This window comes from Aspergillus tanneri (genome assembly GCF_003426965.1).
Source record: "Aspergillus tanneri strain NIH1004 chromosome Unknown AapTan_1_pilon_pilon_pilon, whole genome shotgun sequence".
Classification (NCBI taxonomy): domain Eukaryota; kingdom Fungi; phylum Ascomycota; class Eurotiomycetes; order Eurotiales; family Aspergillaceae; genus Aspergillus; species Aspergillus tanneri.
In genome coordinates this window covers 2001016-2015634 of record NW_022984628.1, presented here as the reverse complement: position 1 = coordinate 2015634, position 14619 = coordinate 2001016, and the positions used below count along the sequence as shown (strand labels likewise).

Here is a 14619-nt window from a genome sequence, read left to right as displayed (position 1 = left end):
ATACTCCCCAATCACGGCGTCGGACCAGAGCTCCTCGAGCATGTGCTTCCTGCCAACGAAGAAAGGTAAGACTGAGAGTATACGTCATTCTCCGCAAATGAATGTTCCACTTACCTCCCCTACCTTCCCCCACAGTGCATCTTTATATATATATGTTTGTATGGGAGCTAGAAGCTAATCTCTTATGAACGGTCACAATTCCGAAAAGAAACGCTGCCGCCATCCGAGTACAGCACTAGAGTCTCTCCCTCAAACCCAAATGCGAACAGATCTTCCTGACGAGCAAAATGGAGCAAGCGTCGTAAATCAGCCCCCATCCAAACCTGCAACTGCTGAAAGCCATGTTGACGCAATTATTCCGGAATCCTTGTCTCCGAGTATTGCCCGGACGGAGCGCTTCGTAGGCGACCTCAATCCGGAAGCTGTAATTCGGGAGAAGCTGGATGTCACAGTTGAGAACAAATTTCGGGATCGAATTGGGCTATGGATCAGTTCCTCCAGTGCAGAGAACAATGAGAAAAACCGAATATATTGCTCCAATGTGGGCATAAGTTCGTTAGATCGCCTGCCTGCGGCCGGATCGCAGACTGTCGAGTCCATGCTGTATTACCGACATGTATCCGCAAGCAAAGCTTACGAGCGCCTGCCTCTTTCAACGCGAGATCAATTGATTCCAGTTTATCTCTCTAAAGTCAATCATATTCTTCCACTTGTTGACAAAGATTCCTTTCTACTTGCCCACTCGGAGGGTACGGCGTCCGTGTTTCTCGAAAAGGCGATATGTCTTGTTGCGGCGAAAGATAGAGTGGTTGCCCCATATCTTCGCCTTGCTGTCGATGGTCCGCTCATGTCATCACGTCATTTTTGTTCTGAAATCTACAAAGCGCTTGTTGTCGTCATAAATGAGGGGCTTGAACCCGACCGAGTCACTCGGATCCGTGTACTGGCTTTGATGTCTTTACACTGCGAGGGTTACGAAGGGGCAGAGTCGGCCTCTATGCATCATTTTCAGGCGATTCACCAGGCACAAACCGTGGGATTACATCTTGATAGGCCTGGCCGGGTACCCGGTGACACTCTCCCAGATCTATTTTGGTGCCTATGGACCTTGGACAAGATGCACGCATCAATAGGCGGTCGCCCTGTTCTTCTTGCTGATCGTGATATTGGACTCGAGAAGCCTGACATAAAGTCCACTCATAGCAGGACCGCGTTTCAAATTTGGTTTGTAATCTCGGATTTGCTGTCGAGTGTGATATCGCTTTATAGGCCCGCTGCAGATCATACAGTGGGCTGGGAAGGAGACTTCCCAAGTTTCGAAGAAATTATAGGCGATAATGTACAACAAGATCTGGATTTTGCTACGCTCGGTACGTTGTCCCCCCCCCCCCAAAAAAAACTTTTTATACGTTTTGGTGGATGGGGGTTTCTACAGTGGTCTAATCGAAGAGCAGGCTTCTTGGAACTCTTCTACCATGCTGTTGCAATCCTTTCTTGTAGATATAAGCTGCCTGACCGCCCTGACAGTTCGAAACCATCCCATATTCGCCAGGGGCTTGCAGCGATTCGAATATATTCTATTATTGCTAACGAGTGCCGTGATGTACTTCCTCCTCTCCCGATAGTTCCCTATGCACTAGCGTTGTCCATGGGGGTATCATATCAACAACTCCGGTCGAGCAAACTTATTACCCATTTTGACCGGGCCAAGGCCAGCTTGGAAGCTTGTTGTTCTCTGTTAGAAGAAGTAGGTTTCTACTGGTATTCTGCCGAAGCAATGGCACGGCTTGGACAAAAGGCGCTGCATCAGATCCGAGAAGTGAGGCGTGGGCACCCGCGACACAGCAGGGATTCCAGGCCCTCGAGAGCACCTCAAAACGTGCCCTTCGTTTCCAGACGTTCTGAGGAACCCGCCTCGTGCTTATCGTCTCAACTCCATCAGAATCATAATCCTCCTCTCAGCTACGTGCCTTCCCTTGAGCCGATCCCGGGACCTGTTTCGCCTGACCCTTTAGACTCTGACAACGGTGGGATTCTGGCCGCGGTGTCTAGTGGATTTGCCGATATTGACATGCTTGTTGGGGACTTTCTGGACCCCTCTCTCCCAACGAACTTTTGGGATCCTGTGTTTTTCTCCGGGGATTATACAGGAACGTGACCCATAACACCCCCCTGGGAGCGAGAGTTCTTTGGTGAGCATACTCCACCGTCCAGAACAACTCCCTAGTTCCAATCCATCGGGAATTAAAGCCGGGGTCAGAAGTAGGCACTAGCATGATAACGGTCGGCAGTTTGAACAACAGAAAGATACCACTTGCGAATGAGAGATCTGTGAAATCACGCCAACCACTTTTCGCTTAACTGTCTTCTCTAATTATAATTATTTAACTATCCCTTCCGCTATCGTGGAGACCATCTCCGTTTGGAGTTTGTAGATCTTAATTAGTATATGCTAAATATACCCGGTAATTCCGATCTGCAATCGGGCCAGTCTAGGAGGAAAGAACGGAGTAGAGCACGGAGTTTTTCCCCTAAATCGACCCGCAGGATGGCCCAAGTCAGATTTAAGACACGTAAATCCTGAGCCCACTGAGTGTTGGAAGTCAGTTCCACCCATTATATGCTCCTCCCCAAGAACAGCAAACAATATCATCGATTATTTAGTGCAGCTTCGAGACACTTCGCGTATCCCTTGTTCTTTCTTCGATCACGAATTTTCGATCGATCTATGCAGTCTATATGAATGGGTGGGATATTTCCTGAACAAAGTCACTCCGTACAGTTATCCATCAGGCACTCTCGCTCCATCTGGCCGCCAACCCTGGGGCCCTTTTTATGTGTTGGTTTGGACTCGAGGTACCTTCCTTCCATTCGTATGGTGATTTCAGTCATAGCCCAGGCCTGATTTTCCACCGCTGTTCACTCTTTGACCAGTCCAAACATCCCAAATTCCTCTTTACACACTGAATCCGGATAGCATTCCTGCTTCTAACCGGGGCCTTTTTTTTTTTTTTTTTTTATCGTGGAGTTCAGTTTCTTTTGGCATGGCCGGCTTCGAGATGGTCAATCTTGTGCTTCAACCTGTATATATGTTCCGAATGCTTTCGCGTGGATCGCATTAGGCTGAGCCCACTCGACATTGTTGTGTTCTGTTGGGATATCTACAGTCACGCCTGATGGATTTTGGATGCATGCTATTCAACCGTCTCTGCCTCCAAAGAAATAGTGGGACTATTTACTGGCTTCCTATTCATGGATCTAGCATCGCCCGACCAAGACATGCTAGCAGCTTCTGTCAGTACGGAAATCGGAGCAGAGCATATGTCAGACAGCAGACAAAGCACTACCCCGGCCCCAGTCCATCCAGTCCCCCAGTTACAGGGCCCGTTCGAAGAATCCATATTTGAAGCAATCAATGGTGTCCAGAGCGAACGGGTAGTTGATCTTGACGCCTGGTCTCGGCGCAGAGATCTGCTTGAGTCTGTCGATTATGAACGGCTCTGTGGCCGGAAATGGCGTCAAGGAACTGGCGAAAAGCAAGTAGTCAGCCATCTTCCAGGCAACAAGCCACCTTAAGTATGACCGGCAGCTAATTAGCTACAGATATCATCCATTTTGGAAGCTTTCCTCTCAAATTTCGTTTGGTGTTCACCTCCTAGCGAAAAGATTGGCCAAGTCAGATGCGGAGGTTTTGAAGATTCTCCAAGCCCACGTGGACGAGATGGATGGGTTTCTGGGAAGAACAGTGGAGGATTTTCTCATCATACAACTTGATGTGCGCACCCGGGTCCAATATCTTAGTCTCCCCCTAGCAAACTTAAATGTCCTCGACGAGATGCTGGACGACCGCCAATTTCGCCTTGCCATGATGAATTATAATGAAAAGATCGAACATGCCATTAATCGCTATACCACAACAGTCAGCGACACCCTCAAAGATATACAAAAAGGAAAGGAAGCGATTGGCGCTCTCTGGCAGTTCCTTGGACAATTAGCAAAGAATAATGCTCCTCTATCTAGTAAATTAGTCGCCGTCTACAATGCGATGTTGGCGAATACGGAGGGGTGGAACATTGCTTTTTCAAAGCTTCACAGAAAGGGAGTTGCCCTTGAATCTGCACTTTCTCAGCTCGGCCTTACCATCACTGAGATGCAACGGCGTGTGGGTGTGGCAAGCAGGAAGGAAGTGGTAGGTTGCCCTACTCCTCCATTTTAGTCACACCGAGATTTTTGACAGTGATGGGACAGATATCTTTAATGCACTCTTCAGATGATTCCTTTGCAGGTAAACATCTACTCAGAGGATTCGTATCCGAAAAACGGCGGGTCTTTGGATCATTTTCTATCCCAGATAAGCCTTTACCCTGTGCCCCGGGCCTAATCGCGACCACAGACACGTCGTCTCTCTCCAAGCAAGGAAGGTCTCGCATGATTGTGCAGAAGAGTCCTCCAAATCTTCTGGGCGCCAAAGGAACTAGCGCCAATCATAATAGAAATGTGAAATCTCCAGGCCAAGCAAGGCCTGCCAACGTCGTTGTGGAAGATGCAAAACCTATTACCCTGATCCACATCCAGGGGAATCCTAAAAGACGATGTTCAAAAGCTAAGCTTATGCGAGAAGCGGGCGTAAGTGAAAGTGTCGGAGCATCAGCACCAAGACGACCTGCCGCGGCACCTTCCAAGCCCCTTCGATCACGAAGCACTTCACTAGAACAGTTGAAAGCCTTGTGTATGTGCAGAAAGGAGCAACAACAGAGTATGGAAAAGTTGCCAGCTCTACCCTATCCTGAGCGATCCTTTACCGACCAAAAGACGGCCAGACAGGATACGATGAAGGAACAGCTCTTGCAATATTTCAAAGCGGACCGGGTAGTCGACGCATAGGAGAGAACGTCTCAAAAAGAGAAAGAAAGGATTACTCGTCGTGTCTCAGAAAAAAGGACATCTATGGAGCAAATTTCGCGCCAAACCGTCGAACACCCCCGTACCGTTTAAAGAACTACAGATGAAGCTCTTCGAAGATGACTTGGGACAAGAAGTAGCTTGGCTACAGGAGGAAACAAAGGCGCTGAAAATCTATTGTTTGCCAAGACGCAATGTTGCACCTCGAATCCATGCCCTTTCAGTCCATATCAATCTAGTCCAGGAGCTCGAAGACGGAAACGCCACAAGCGACGAATACGGTACTGAATGCTTGGTTGGAGATGGGCGGTCATCCCTAACAGCTCTTCCACCGGTGCCACCTCCCCTAGTAGGCAAAAAATGAGTGCAACTGGCCAATATGGTGATGCTGACAAGGAATAAATAGGCTTCCAAACGGTCCCCGGCCTAGGCTAGATGCCCAGTCGTGAAACACGAATGTCCTTGAACATATTCAAATCGTCTGGATAGTAGACCTCCTTTTTTCCTCTATATTTATTGAATAGCAGGGCTCGCTTGTGGTATTATCGTAAGCAAATGGTTAGTCTTGTAGAGATGGAATATATGAATGCAACCAGGACCACCTCTCTTTCGCCCATTTCTTCTTGTCTTGCTATAGATAGAACCAACATAGGTGTACATAGATTAGGATATAAACAGAGAATCGGTATAAAGGTAACCACGGCTCTGTTATGCATGTGATGGCGTAATAGAAATTGCCATACTGATATCTGTCAGGAGTTTTAGAACGATCATCATTATTAACTTGTCTCGATCACTCAAAGTCGGTTGGTGCTAGGATTTTTTTCCTTTTGCAAATCCAAGGACACTCTGAAAGGTATTAAACATACGACTACCTTAGCACAAATACAATGTTCGCAGTCTTTTCACACATGTTTTTATATGAAATGGCTCAAAGAAGCTTTTCCCCTGTCCATAATAAAACGCCAAAGAGCTTCAAGTATCGTTCGTTACAGGGGATACAATACAAGTTCTCTGTGAATATCAAACATAACAAGAAAGAATTCGAGGAGGGAGAAAAAAAAGAATAGTTAAGGGGAGGGACAAGCTACTTGCAGCGCTTTTCAACAATGTTTGGACCATGTTCGTCGTACTCCTTCTTCGAAATCCACATTTGATGGAAGGTTCCCAAGCTGGCAAGAATACTTCCACCGATCCAAGAGCCAAATCTACGCTCAGCAGTGTTGCCGGGTGCCGAAATCCTAACCCGCGGGCCAGGATAGGTCTGCATAAGTTCTTGGTTGAGTCGATCCGTGAACCCATGAAGTAAGCTTGACGCCCCCGTCACGACAACATTGGCCAGCAAATGGGGACGGATGTCGACATCTACTCCGTTCAAGGCATTTTTAATGAGCTCGAGAATGGTCTGGGCTTGTGTCGGGGCCGGGTATGGTGACTCGGAATCCGGAATCGCCGCTTTGGCATCAAACAAGGATTCCACCACCTTATAGCGGTCGGCACCAAATACCTGGTTATACCCATCAGGAAACTCAAACGGCCGCCCAGGACTGCTTTTAGCAACATCCTCATTCGAGACGCCGTTCGGACTACTGGCAAGGAGTTTGTTGGGCCCGGGCCAGACCTGCACGACACATTCTTTGAACTCCGAAAGCGTCCGCTCTTCAAGGAGGGTACGATACGAGGCATCCGGGGATTTTTCGGGAGAATAGGTCTTATATTTTGCCTGTGGAGGCTGCCCAGCATCCACAGCAGCCTTCGAGGATATCAGGTAATGCGGTGTGATGGTGATAGGCTGCGGCGTGTTCGATTTGAATAGTGCTCGGATCTGAGATGAAATATAGTCACCACCGAGAGGGGAGTGCTGAACCCCACGCTTCAGTATCATTCCGTCGTGCACTGGAGTCACAGAGATATTAGAAGCGCCAATATCCACAACTAAAGCAGACGCCTTGCCAGCAGCGAAGCTGTAAGTAGCATTAGCAGGAAGCCCATTGAATGACGTAAATTAAGCATGACCACCTACGCTGCAAGTACGCCATTCCTCGCGAGATAAAAAGCCGGAGTCCCCCACTTCTCCATAGCAATCTCAACGGTCTTCTCGCGCGCCTTGGTGGGATTCCAGCCGCACTCGGACATTAAGAGCGGGCTGTCTGACAGAGGCTTTTCTTCAGTCTCCACGCCGTCCATCTCCGTAGGCTGTTCGATATCGGGGGCATCATTCAACCCATTCTGGAAGGGGTTGCTAGGCTTTGCCCCCGTCAGTCGCGACGTAAATGAGTATTCCCACACCTTTTCTGCCATGTCCCAGTCCTCCACGATTCCATCCTTGCCTATTGGGTTGTGGATGGATAAGCCAGGGCGTGGCGTAACAAAGACATCATCACCAAATATAAGCTTTTCTTCGCCTTCGGAGGAATACTTCCCATAGTACGAAGGGATCAGGGACTTTGGTGTATCTTCACCGGCAAAGCCTGCGCGCGTAGTCGAAAATCCAGGGTCGAGGACAATAGCAGAGACCTCATCTGTCCACGTCAAAATATCAGTATCCGGTAAAATATATGCACGCTCTTTGGCAAGCAAGCATGCGCTAAACAGTGCGCAGCAGCGCTAGGAGGCAACATACCTCCACCGTATTCGGCAGTTGAAGGTGGAACGGAAGGGTTCATGTTGGGAGAAAACACACAACCGGACTGACAGTTGTAAATCAAATTGAGATGGCACCTCTAATTCACTGGAGACCTCCCTGGTCAATGGTGTGAAGATTATGTAGGCGGAGAGGGGTGGAGTTGGCAGCAAAAAGTGATAGGAAGTTTAATGGATAAATCGATGTTCGCGGGCGGTTGCGGCAAGGGAAGCGTTAACCCGGCGCCTCAGCTCTTCTACTTTAGTTCGGTACAGTACTGCTCTCCAACTTCCCTCAGCCAAATTCATTTTGTAACCCCCTCCTTCCCACCTCTCTGCAGGAATTTCGTCCAACTATGGATATGGATGGCCCTTCGAGCACCAAGACGTTCTTCCGACCGCCGGTAAAGAGGAGAAAGTTCCCTCGGCGTCGACCGGAAGACATACCAGAAGAACGTCGTCCCACGTCTTCAGAAAGCAGTCGCAGCTTACATCCACTTGCGTCTCAGTCACAGGCTGCACAAGATACACAGTATGACACTTTGCACCATCCCGGTGTCAGTCGCCCGAGGCAGCTGCGACGGTCTCGAAAAGGTGGCATCGAATTCTCCGCCACGCACCAATCGACAGAGAAGGCAACTCAGTCTGCTGCATCGACAGTGACAGCAGAAGAGCTTGACGAGGAGAGAGTTCGAGCTATGTGTGATCGATTTACTGCCCATACGGGGCAAACGGTCGATGTTGACAAGCATATGTACAGATCTGCGCTCCTGTCACGGCCTAAGCTCCCGACAATTTGCAATGGAGACTAACGAGATAAGGATGACCTATATAGAATCTGAAATGGCTAAGCGAAACCGGCGCAGTATGCCGGCAGATACTACTGACTCCGATACTCCTATTATATACGAAGCAGCCAGCGGCGCAAGCACCGTATCTGACCTCCCCCGACGCGAGCCGGCATCCCTAGGCAAGCTGCATGAAATTGACCTTGGTCGGGAAACCACACTAGAGAACATCGCACGTACGGAAGCAGCTACGAGAAGACTTGCTGGTGACGACGAAGGCGCACCTCCTTTAGATGATGGCTCACCATCAAAGATGGTTCCTCTAGGAAGGGATGAAAAGCTGTGGCGAAGTCGGAAGAGACGGACCAGCGATGACGTTGAAAGAGATAGGCTTGTGGAAGAAGTTTTGCGTGAAAGCAGACGTGAGCGACTTCAACTCTATATAACTAGGGCCGTCCCATCCCCTGGGAACATTGCTAACATGCATATATCACTTCAGTGGATGTCTACGATGAACCAGCAGAAGAGGAAGCGATTGCTGCAGATGACCAAGCGGCTGATGATAGGGTCGCCGAGCAATTCCGGAGGGATTTTCTTGATGCCATTCAATCGCGTCGTCGTTTAGCACGAGCAAGGAACACGAAAACAACCAAGCCGGAAGCGCCACGAGGCCCTAAACTGGGTGGTAGCCGTAGTGCTAGGGCTGCAATGCGTGAGATGCAAGAGAAGTCGGGGCGGAAATAAACATTGCATCATATCGTACCGCCAAATCCTCTATTCCAAATATAATCGATCACATTCCTCACATTCTTATCCGTCGACGCTTAAGCAGCTGGGACCGACGAAACGACTTACTTGGAGAGAGAGAGAGCCCTAGCGATCGTTTATTCTCCTAGAGAGCGCGACGGCCATTCAGGGGTGTCACTCAAAGCACTGGTCATTTTTGCTATTGTTACTATCGTCTTTCTTACTAGTACAGAGTACACAGCACATCGATAGCTCATCGGACGATAACTGTTACTTGGGGAGATTAGACTCCGGTTCTGGGGCCCACTGGCTCCCCTAATTTGTCCACTTCCTCATGAAGAAACGAGTGGGTCGACCAGCCATGATCATCTAAAGAATCGTGAATTGGAAATTCTCAGCATATATATACATGTATTGGTGATATTAAGGAAGCCCCTGTTGCCTAACTTGACCTGAAATTTCCCTTGAAGTGTGCACGGGTCGAAGGTTGGATGCGTTATGTGTAGTTAAACTATGCAGCAAAGAAGTATGCCTCCCGGAGAATGTCGATTAGTGTTTGCCCATGGTGTCTAATTGTTTTCAACATAGGGAGTACTTCAGGATTTTTTTTTTTTTTTTTTTATTTTTGCCCCTCGAAAGAAGACGCGTATGCTAGGAATAGTAACAGAGAACCTCATAGGAGATATATATTGTCCAAGGATAGTAAGCACCGTAGGTAACCTAGTCGATTTATCTGACTAGAAAGTGATAATTCAGAGTAGGTAGCAGATTCTTAAGCACGTCGCACTTCGTGGGCTGGCTCTGAGGCAGGTAATATGTTGTACGGAGTACTACGGAGTAGGTAACTACTCGGTGAAGTAGGTATTTCTGTTGGTCCTGCCTTCCCAATTGAAAACAAAATAAATGATGGTTCCACCGACCGGGACGGTAAGCTGACGTAAATTAACTCTTCTGCGTACTATAATAGTTTATAGGTGAAGGGTTACCGTATTAACAACGGCGGATTCAATAAGACAAATATGAAATTAAGAGAAGGCAGGCTTTTAAGCCCCTTCTTCCTCTTCGAAAGAGAAACAATCATGAATCGTTAGGATATGGGATTAATCATTATACAGCACATAGTAGTAGTAAATATGTGGCGTAGTGCCTCAGTGGCGGACGGGTTGTACATAGTAGAGCTCAGTGATGATCCTTGTTGCGTTGTTCTCGCTCCGATCAATGACAATGAGTATACGGGGTAGATAGTGGCAGGAAATATAAATATAATACCCAATCAGGGACTAAGTAGGGAGGATGACTCTTTTATTCCATCCTATAACAGACAGCTGGACTCCTTCTCTACTTACTTGGGTATTAATTGCCTCTGTCCGCACTTTCCCGCCGTAGACATCTTGGCCCCATATCAGCACGAGTCTAGAGTTCTAGACGGCTCGAAACCAGCGTTGGGCCGTTCCTGGATCCACAAAGGGACCAATCAGCAGCTCCCACTGCTGGCCCTGAGACATTTCAGGGGCAATTGTGTCGGCGTCTCGAACCACGCTATATTATTAGTAGTCAGTAAGTACCTACTAGGCGGCGCTACTGCTTCTTGCTACAGCTATTATTATTAGCACCTACTAGTACAGACTACATGGTATCTAACAATAGGCAAGAAAATTATGTATTTTTAATCTTAGTGTCATACCCTAGGTGATAGTATTATTTGCTCTTACCGGACGAACAGTGTCAATCTGCTTTGTTTATCACATCCAATTTCTGAGAATTAGGTACTGTGTATTGTTTCCACCACTGTTTGTCTTTCCTCTCCCCCTGTCTTCTCTGTCTTCTGTTCTGTCATAGTCTTTTTTTTTTAATCCTTTTTCTTTTCTTCCTTTCTTTCTTCAAGGTCTTTCGAATTTGCTTCTTTTTGTTCCTACCCTACCTCCCAGCCTACACCCACCCCACTTCCCTCTTTCTCTGTATCCAGGGTTCTCGCTTGAACTTCCTTCCTTTTCTTGAAGGTGCCTGCTGGATTGCCTATCAGATTACAACTTATCTCTTTCTCCTGGGGTTCATCTTTTTGCATGTCTACGTTCTATCTTCCACTTCGTCCTTACGTTTCCTTCCCTTCTCCTCTTTGACGCTTTGAGGAAGAAAGGAGAGAGCGTGACAGGTGACGGGGAGAGAGGACTGACCGATCTTGATTGCTGTCTTTTCTTTCTTGTATACATTTCATTTAAGCAATTCGCCCGCAATTGTCCCTTTTGGAACTTTTTTTTTTTTTTTTTTTTTTTTTGGGAGAGTATCCTTCGAATTCGTTCTTCATTCTTCTTCTCTACAGGTTGACCCTGTTGTATTCCTGCTATTGTGAGCTGGCTGAGTTGCTGGTCGAACAACTGTGATCTTACCTATCCTAGGACATTGATAATATCTGACCCATTTCGCCAATTACTCTTCACAATATTCTTCTGCTCCCTTTGACTGTGATTATACCTCCTGTCCATTGTTCCAGACTGGCGCGCGTATTTGATGGCCTTGGGGAATAAGTTTATCAAAATGCGCATACTCTCATTTTTACGACTCACCCTGCTCGTTCTGAGCCTTTGGCCCGCTCGAATTATTGCGGCCGATACTCTCAGCACCGACGGCGTGTCAACTTGTTTGGACGGCTCTGATATTGAGGTCAAGAAGATGCATATTACCTACACTGGTTCAACAAGAGAAGTTGTATTTGATGTTTCGGGAACAAATAAGAAAGTCCAGAACGTCACCGCTTCTCTGGAGGTTTTTGCTTACGGTAATAAAGTGTATACTAAGGACTTCAACCCTTGCAGTGCAGACAACCATATCGCGCAATTATGCCCTGGTAAGTAAGCTTTAGTGATGGCTAAATCCCACGCCTCCGCTCTTAAGTCATGAGTTAATCTATTTAGTTCCTTCTGGTACTTTCTCAGCAAATGGGTCACAACAAATTCCAGAGTCATACGCAAGCCAAATCCCATCTATTGCCTTCGCCATCCCCGACTTGGATGGGCAGGCAACACTTAAGCTAAAATCAAAGGATGACAACAAAGAGGTCGCTTGTATTCAGTCGAATTTGTCCAACGGAAAGACCATGCAAATATCTGGTGTCTCGTATGCCGCTGCTGGCGTGGCTGGCGCAGCTCTCGCACTGAGTGGTTTGTCTGCCATCAGTGCTGCTGGTCACCCTGGGGCACACTCATCTGGTCCTGGTTTTGGCGATGTGATGGGGTGGTTTCATACGATGGCCACAAATGGCATGCTCAGTGTCAATTATCCCATGGTGTATCGTAGTTTTTCGAAAAATTTTGCTTTCAGCACCGGGCTAATCCCGTGGGGGCACATGCAACAATCCATCGACAAATTCAGAAAATCTACCGGTGGCAATCTTACAGAAGCCAGCTACGACTTTCTTCGCAACGCAACACTGGAGTATAGTGATGGATCGTCACCCTCCAAGGCTAAGCGAGGATGGAATATGGTTGTCGGAGCCGTGCAGCTGGCTGCACGGGAACTTTCGACTTCATATGATAGCTCGAGTGCTAGCAACAACACCAGCGATGACAGCGAATTTAAGAAGACGGTCAAAGGAGTCGAAGCTTTTGCGGCCGAACTTACTATTCCTCAAGCGAATGTATTCATGACGGTCTTGCTGATCTTCGCTATTGTCATTGCCGCCATTGCTGTGGGTATCTTGCTTGGCAAGGTTATTCTCGAATTGTGGGCTCTGTATGGAACATTTCCCAAAAAACTCACGAATTTCCGCAAGGACTACTGGGGTATTATGGCTCGAACTATCACCAACTTGATTCTCATCGTTTATGGTATCTGGGTATTATATTGCGTCTACCAGCTTGCGAACGGAGATTCGTGGCTTGCTAAGGTCCTGGCAGCTGTCACGCTTACGTTGTTTACAGCTGTCCTGTTGTTTTTCGGTTTCCGAATTACCCATCTCGCACGCAAATACAAGAAATCAGAGGGTGATACTTCGGGCTTATACGACAATAGGGAAACTTGGCGCAAGTATAGCCTGTTTTACGACAATTATAAGAAGGACTACTGGTGGCTCTTTGTTCCTGTGATCGTTTATATGTTCGCCAAAGGGTGTATCATTGCAGGTGGCAATGGCCATGGTCTTGTACAGTCGGCTGGCCAACTCATTGTGGAAGCCCTCATGCTGGCCCTCTTGTTGTGGTACCGCCCGTATGTTGCTAAATCGTCCCAATGGATTAATATCAGCATTCAAGTGGTCCGGGTCTTATCGGTGGCTTGCGTCTTGATTTTTGTCGAAGAACTTGGCCTTACGCAGACAACTAAGACCATTACTGGAATCGTTCTCATTGCGGTGCAGTCTGCTCTGACGGGGATCCTGGCCATCCTCATTGCTGTCAACGCTATCATCCTTTGCTGCCGTGAGAATCCTCACGCCAAGCGGAGAAAAGAAGCCGGTAAGTTGCAAGCAACCTAGTAGCTAGCCCTTTGGTATATTAACACTTGATTTCTAGAGAAGTTAAATCGGGATATGGATGATCTCACTCCACTGGACGCGAGGGAATCACTTTTGATGGACCATCCGCCTCACAAAAATTACGCCGAAATGAGTAAATTCAACCACACCGGGCCTTACGAGCCCTATCGAGACCAGCATGAACCCACGTTGCGACACAGTCCTACAGCTAGTACAGATCGCCTAGTAGGCCCCGGCTACGGCCAAGACAACCGACCTGGTCGAAGTTTGAGTCGAGGAAGTGGAGGAAGTCGCGAGAGCCATGTCTCCCTTGATGGGCGCAAAGCTACTACGCCTGGATATGGCCTTGCGTATTAAACCACCACTACCCGACCGTTAGTTCATTTATGATATACCACTCTTGTACACCTTTTTTAATCCCTTAGTTGGGTTGTTGAGCATAGACATTCCTGTCAGGATTTTGGATGAATTTAAGCGGATATATATGTGTACTGTGCTGTTGCTTGGGCTTATCTGTATCTTTCTTCCAATTCTACCTGTCATTTTCCTTGCCTTTCCTTCTTGGCGCATTGACACTCTCACTTGCCCAAGTATAGCCAGCATCTTGTCATTCATTTGTTTCGATCTATGCCTGAAAAATTTCTCTTTTCATTGTGATATGATGAGTATATACGTCCACGTTTGCTGGCAGTAGGCAATGGGGAGTAGTGACTTATGTGTCATATCTAGTACTATATGTAGGCCATCGATAGACGTCCACTAGACGGCTGTATGACGGTTACTACGGCGAAATTTCTCTTCTACGCAGGCAAGGGAACAAGGGCATCATGGATACATATGGGAGCAGAAGAGAGGTCGAAGTGATGAATGGCAATAATTTGTCAAGCGTCTCTAGACCATACGTAGTGCTATTTTTTTGCCCATCGTCCCTGCTGACTCGGGCTGGAACAAGAGCCAATGAGGGTGAAAGGAACAAGACCGTATAGAGTAAGAGCATCATTTGTATGAATACATTAGAAGCAGTGCCGTCCCCCCTCGATCGTTCTGTGGCCTGGATATATAAACCTAACAGCCCACATAAGGGGTTGCTGC

The 14619-nt window shown here is 47.6% G+C and overlaps 5 protein-coding genes across 5 annotated transcripts; 4 read left to right on the top strand and 1 right to left on the bottom strand.

Moving 5' to 3' along the window:
- Positions 1-259: 259 nt before the first annotated feature.
- Positions 260-2158, top strand: ATNIH1004_002690 (transcription factor domain-containing protein; the record flags this gene model as incomplete). The annotated part of the gene is made up of 3 exons (XM_033567376.1): positions 260-1224; positions 1270-1370; positions 1626-2158. The coding sequence occupies 3 exons, from the start codon at positions 260-262 to the stop codon at positions 2156-2158; spliced, it is 1599 nt and encodes a 532-aa protein (XP_033429371.1).
- A 1332-nt stretch (positions 2159-3490) lies between these two features.
- ATNIH1004_002689 (uncharacterized protein) lies at positions 3491-5332 on the top strand (the record flags this gene model as incomplete). Its single annotated transcript, XM_033567375.1, has 5 exons — positions 3491-3540; positions 3604-4189; positions 4249-4869; positions 4934-5251; positions 5309-5332. 5 exons carry the CDS (start codon positions 3491-3493, stop codon positions 5330-5332), a joined length of 1599 nt encoding a protein of 532 aa, XP_033429370.1.
- A 657-nt stretch (positions 5333-5989) lies between these two features.
- On the bottom strand, positions 5990-7568 carry ARP4 (actin family protein; the record flags this gene model as incomplete). The annotated part of the gene is made up of 3 exons (XM_033567374.1): positions 5990-6866; positions 6926-7424; positions 7526-7568. The coding sequence occupies 3 exons, from the start codon at positions 7566-7568 to the stop codon at positions 5990-5992; spliced, it is 1419 nt and encodes a 472-aa protein (XP_033429369.1).
- Positions 7569-7880: 312 nt separating this feature from the next.
- ATNIH1004_002687 (telomere length and silencing 1 family protein) lies at positions 7881-9056 on the top strand (the record flags this gene model as incomplete). Its single annotated transcript, XM_033567373.1, has 3 exons — positions 7881-8278; positions 8346-8734; positions 8812-9056. 3 exons carry the CDS (start codon positions 7881-7883, stop codon positions 9054-9056), a joined length of 1032 nt encoding a protein of 343 aa, XP_033429368.1.
- Positions 9057-11594: 2538 nt separating this feature from the next.
- ATNIH1004_002686 (transient receptor potential ion channel family protein) lies at positions 11595-13884 on the top strand (the record flags this gene model as incomplete). The annotated part of the gene is made up of 3 exons (XM_033567372.1): positions 11595-11904; positions 11972-13507; positions 13565-13884. The coding sequence occupies 3 exons, from the start codon at positions 11595-11597 to the stop codon at positions 13882-13884; spliced, it is 2166 nt and encodes a 721-aa protein (XP_033429367.1).
- Positions 13885-14619: the final 735 nt, after the last annotated feature.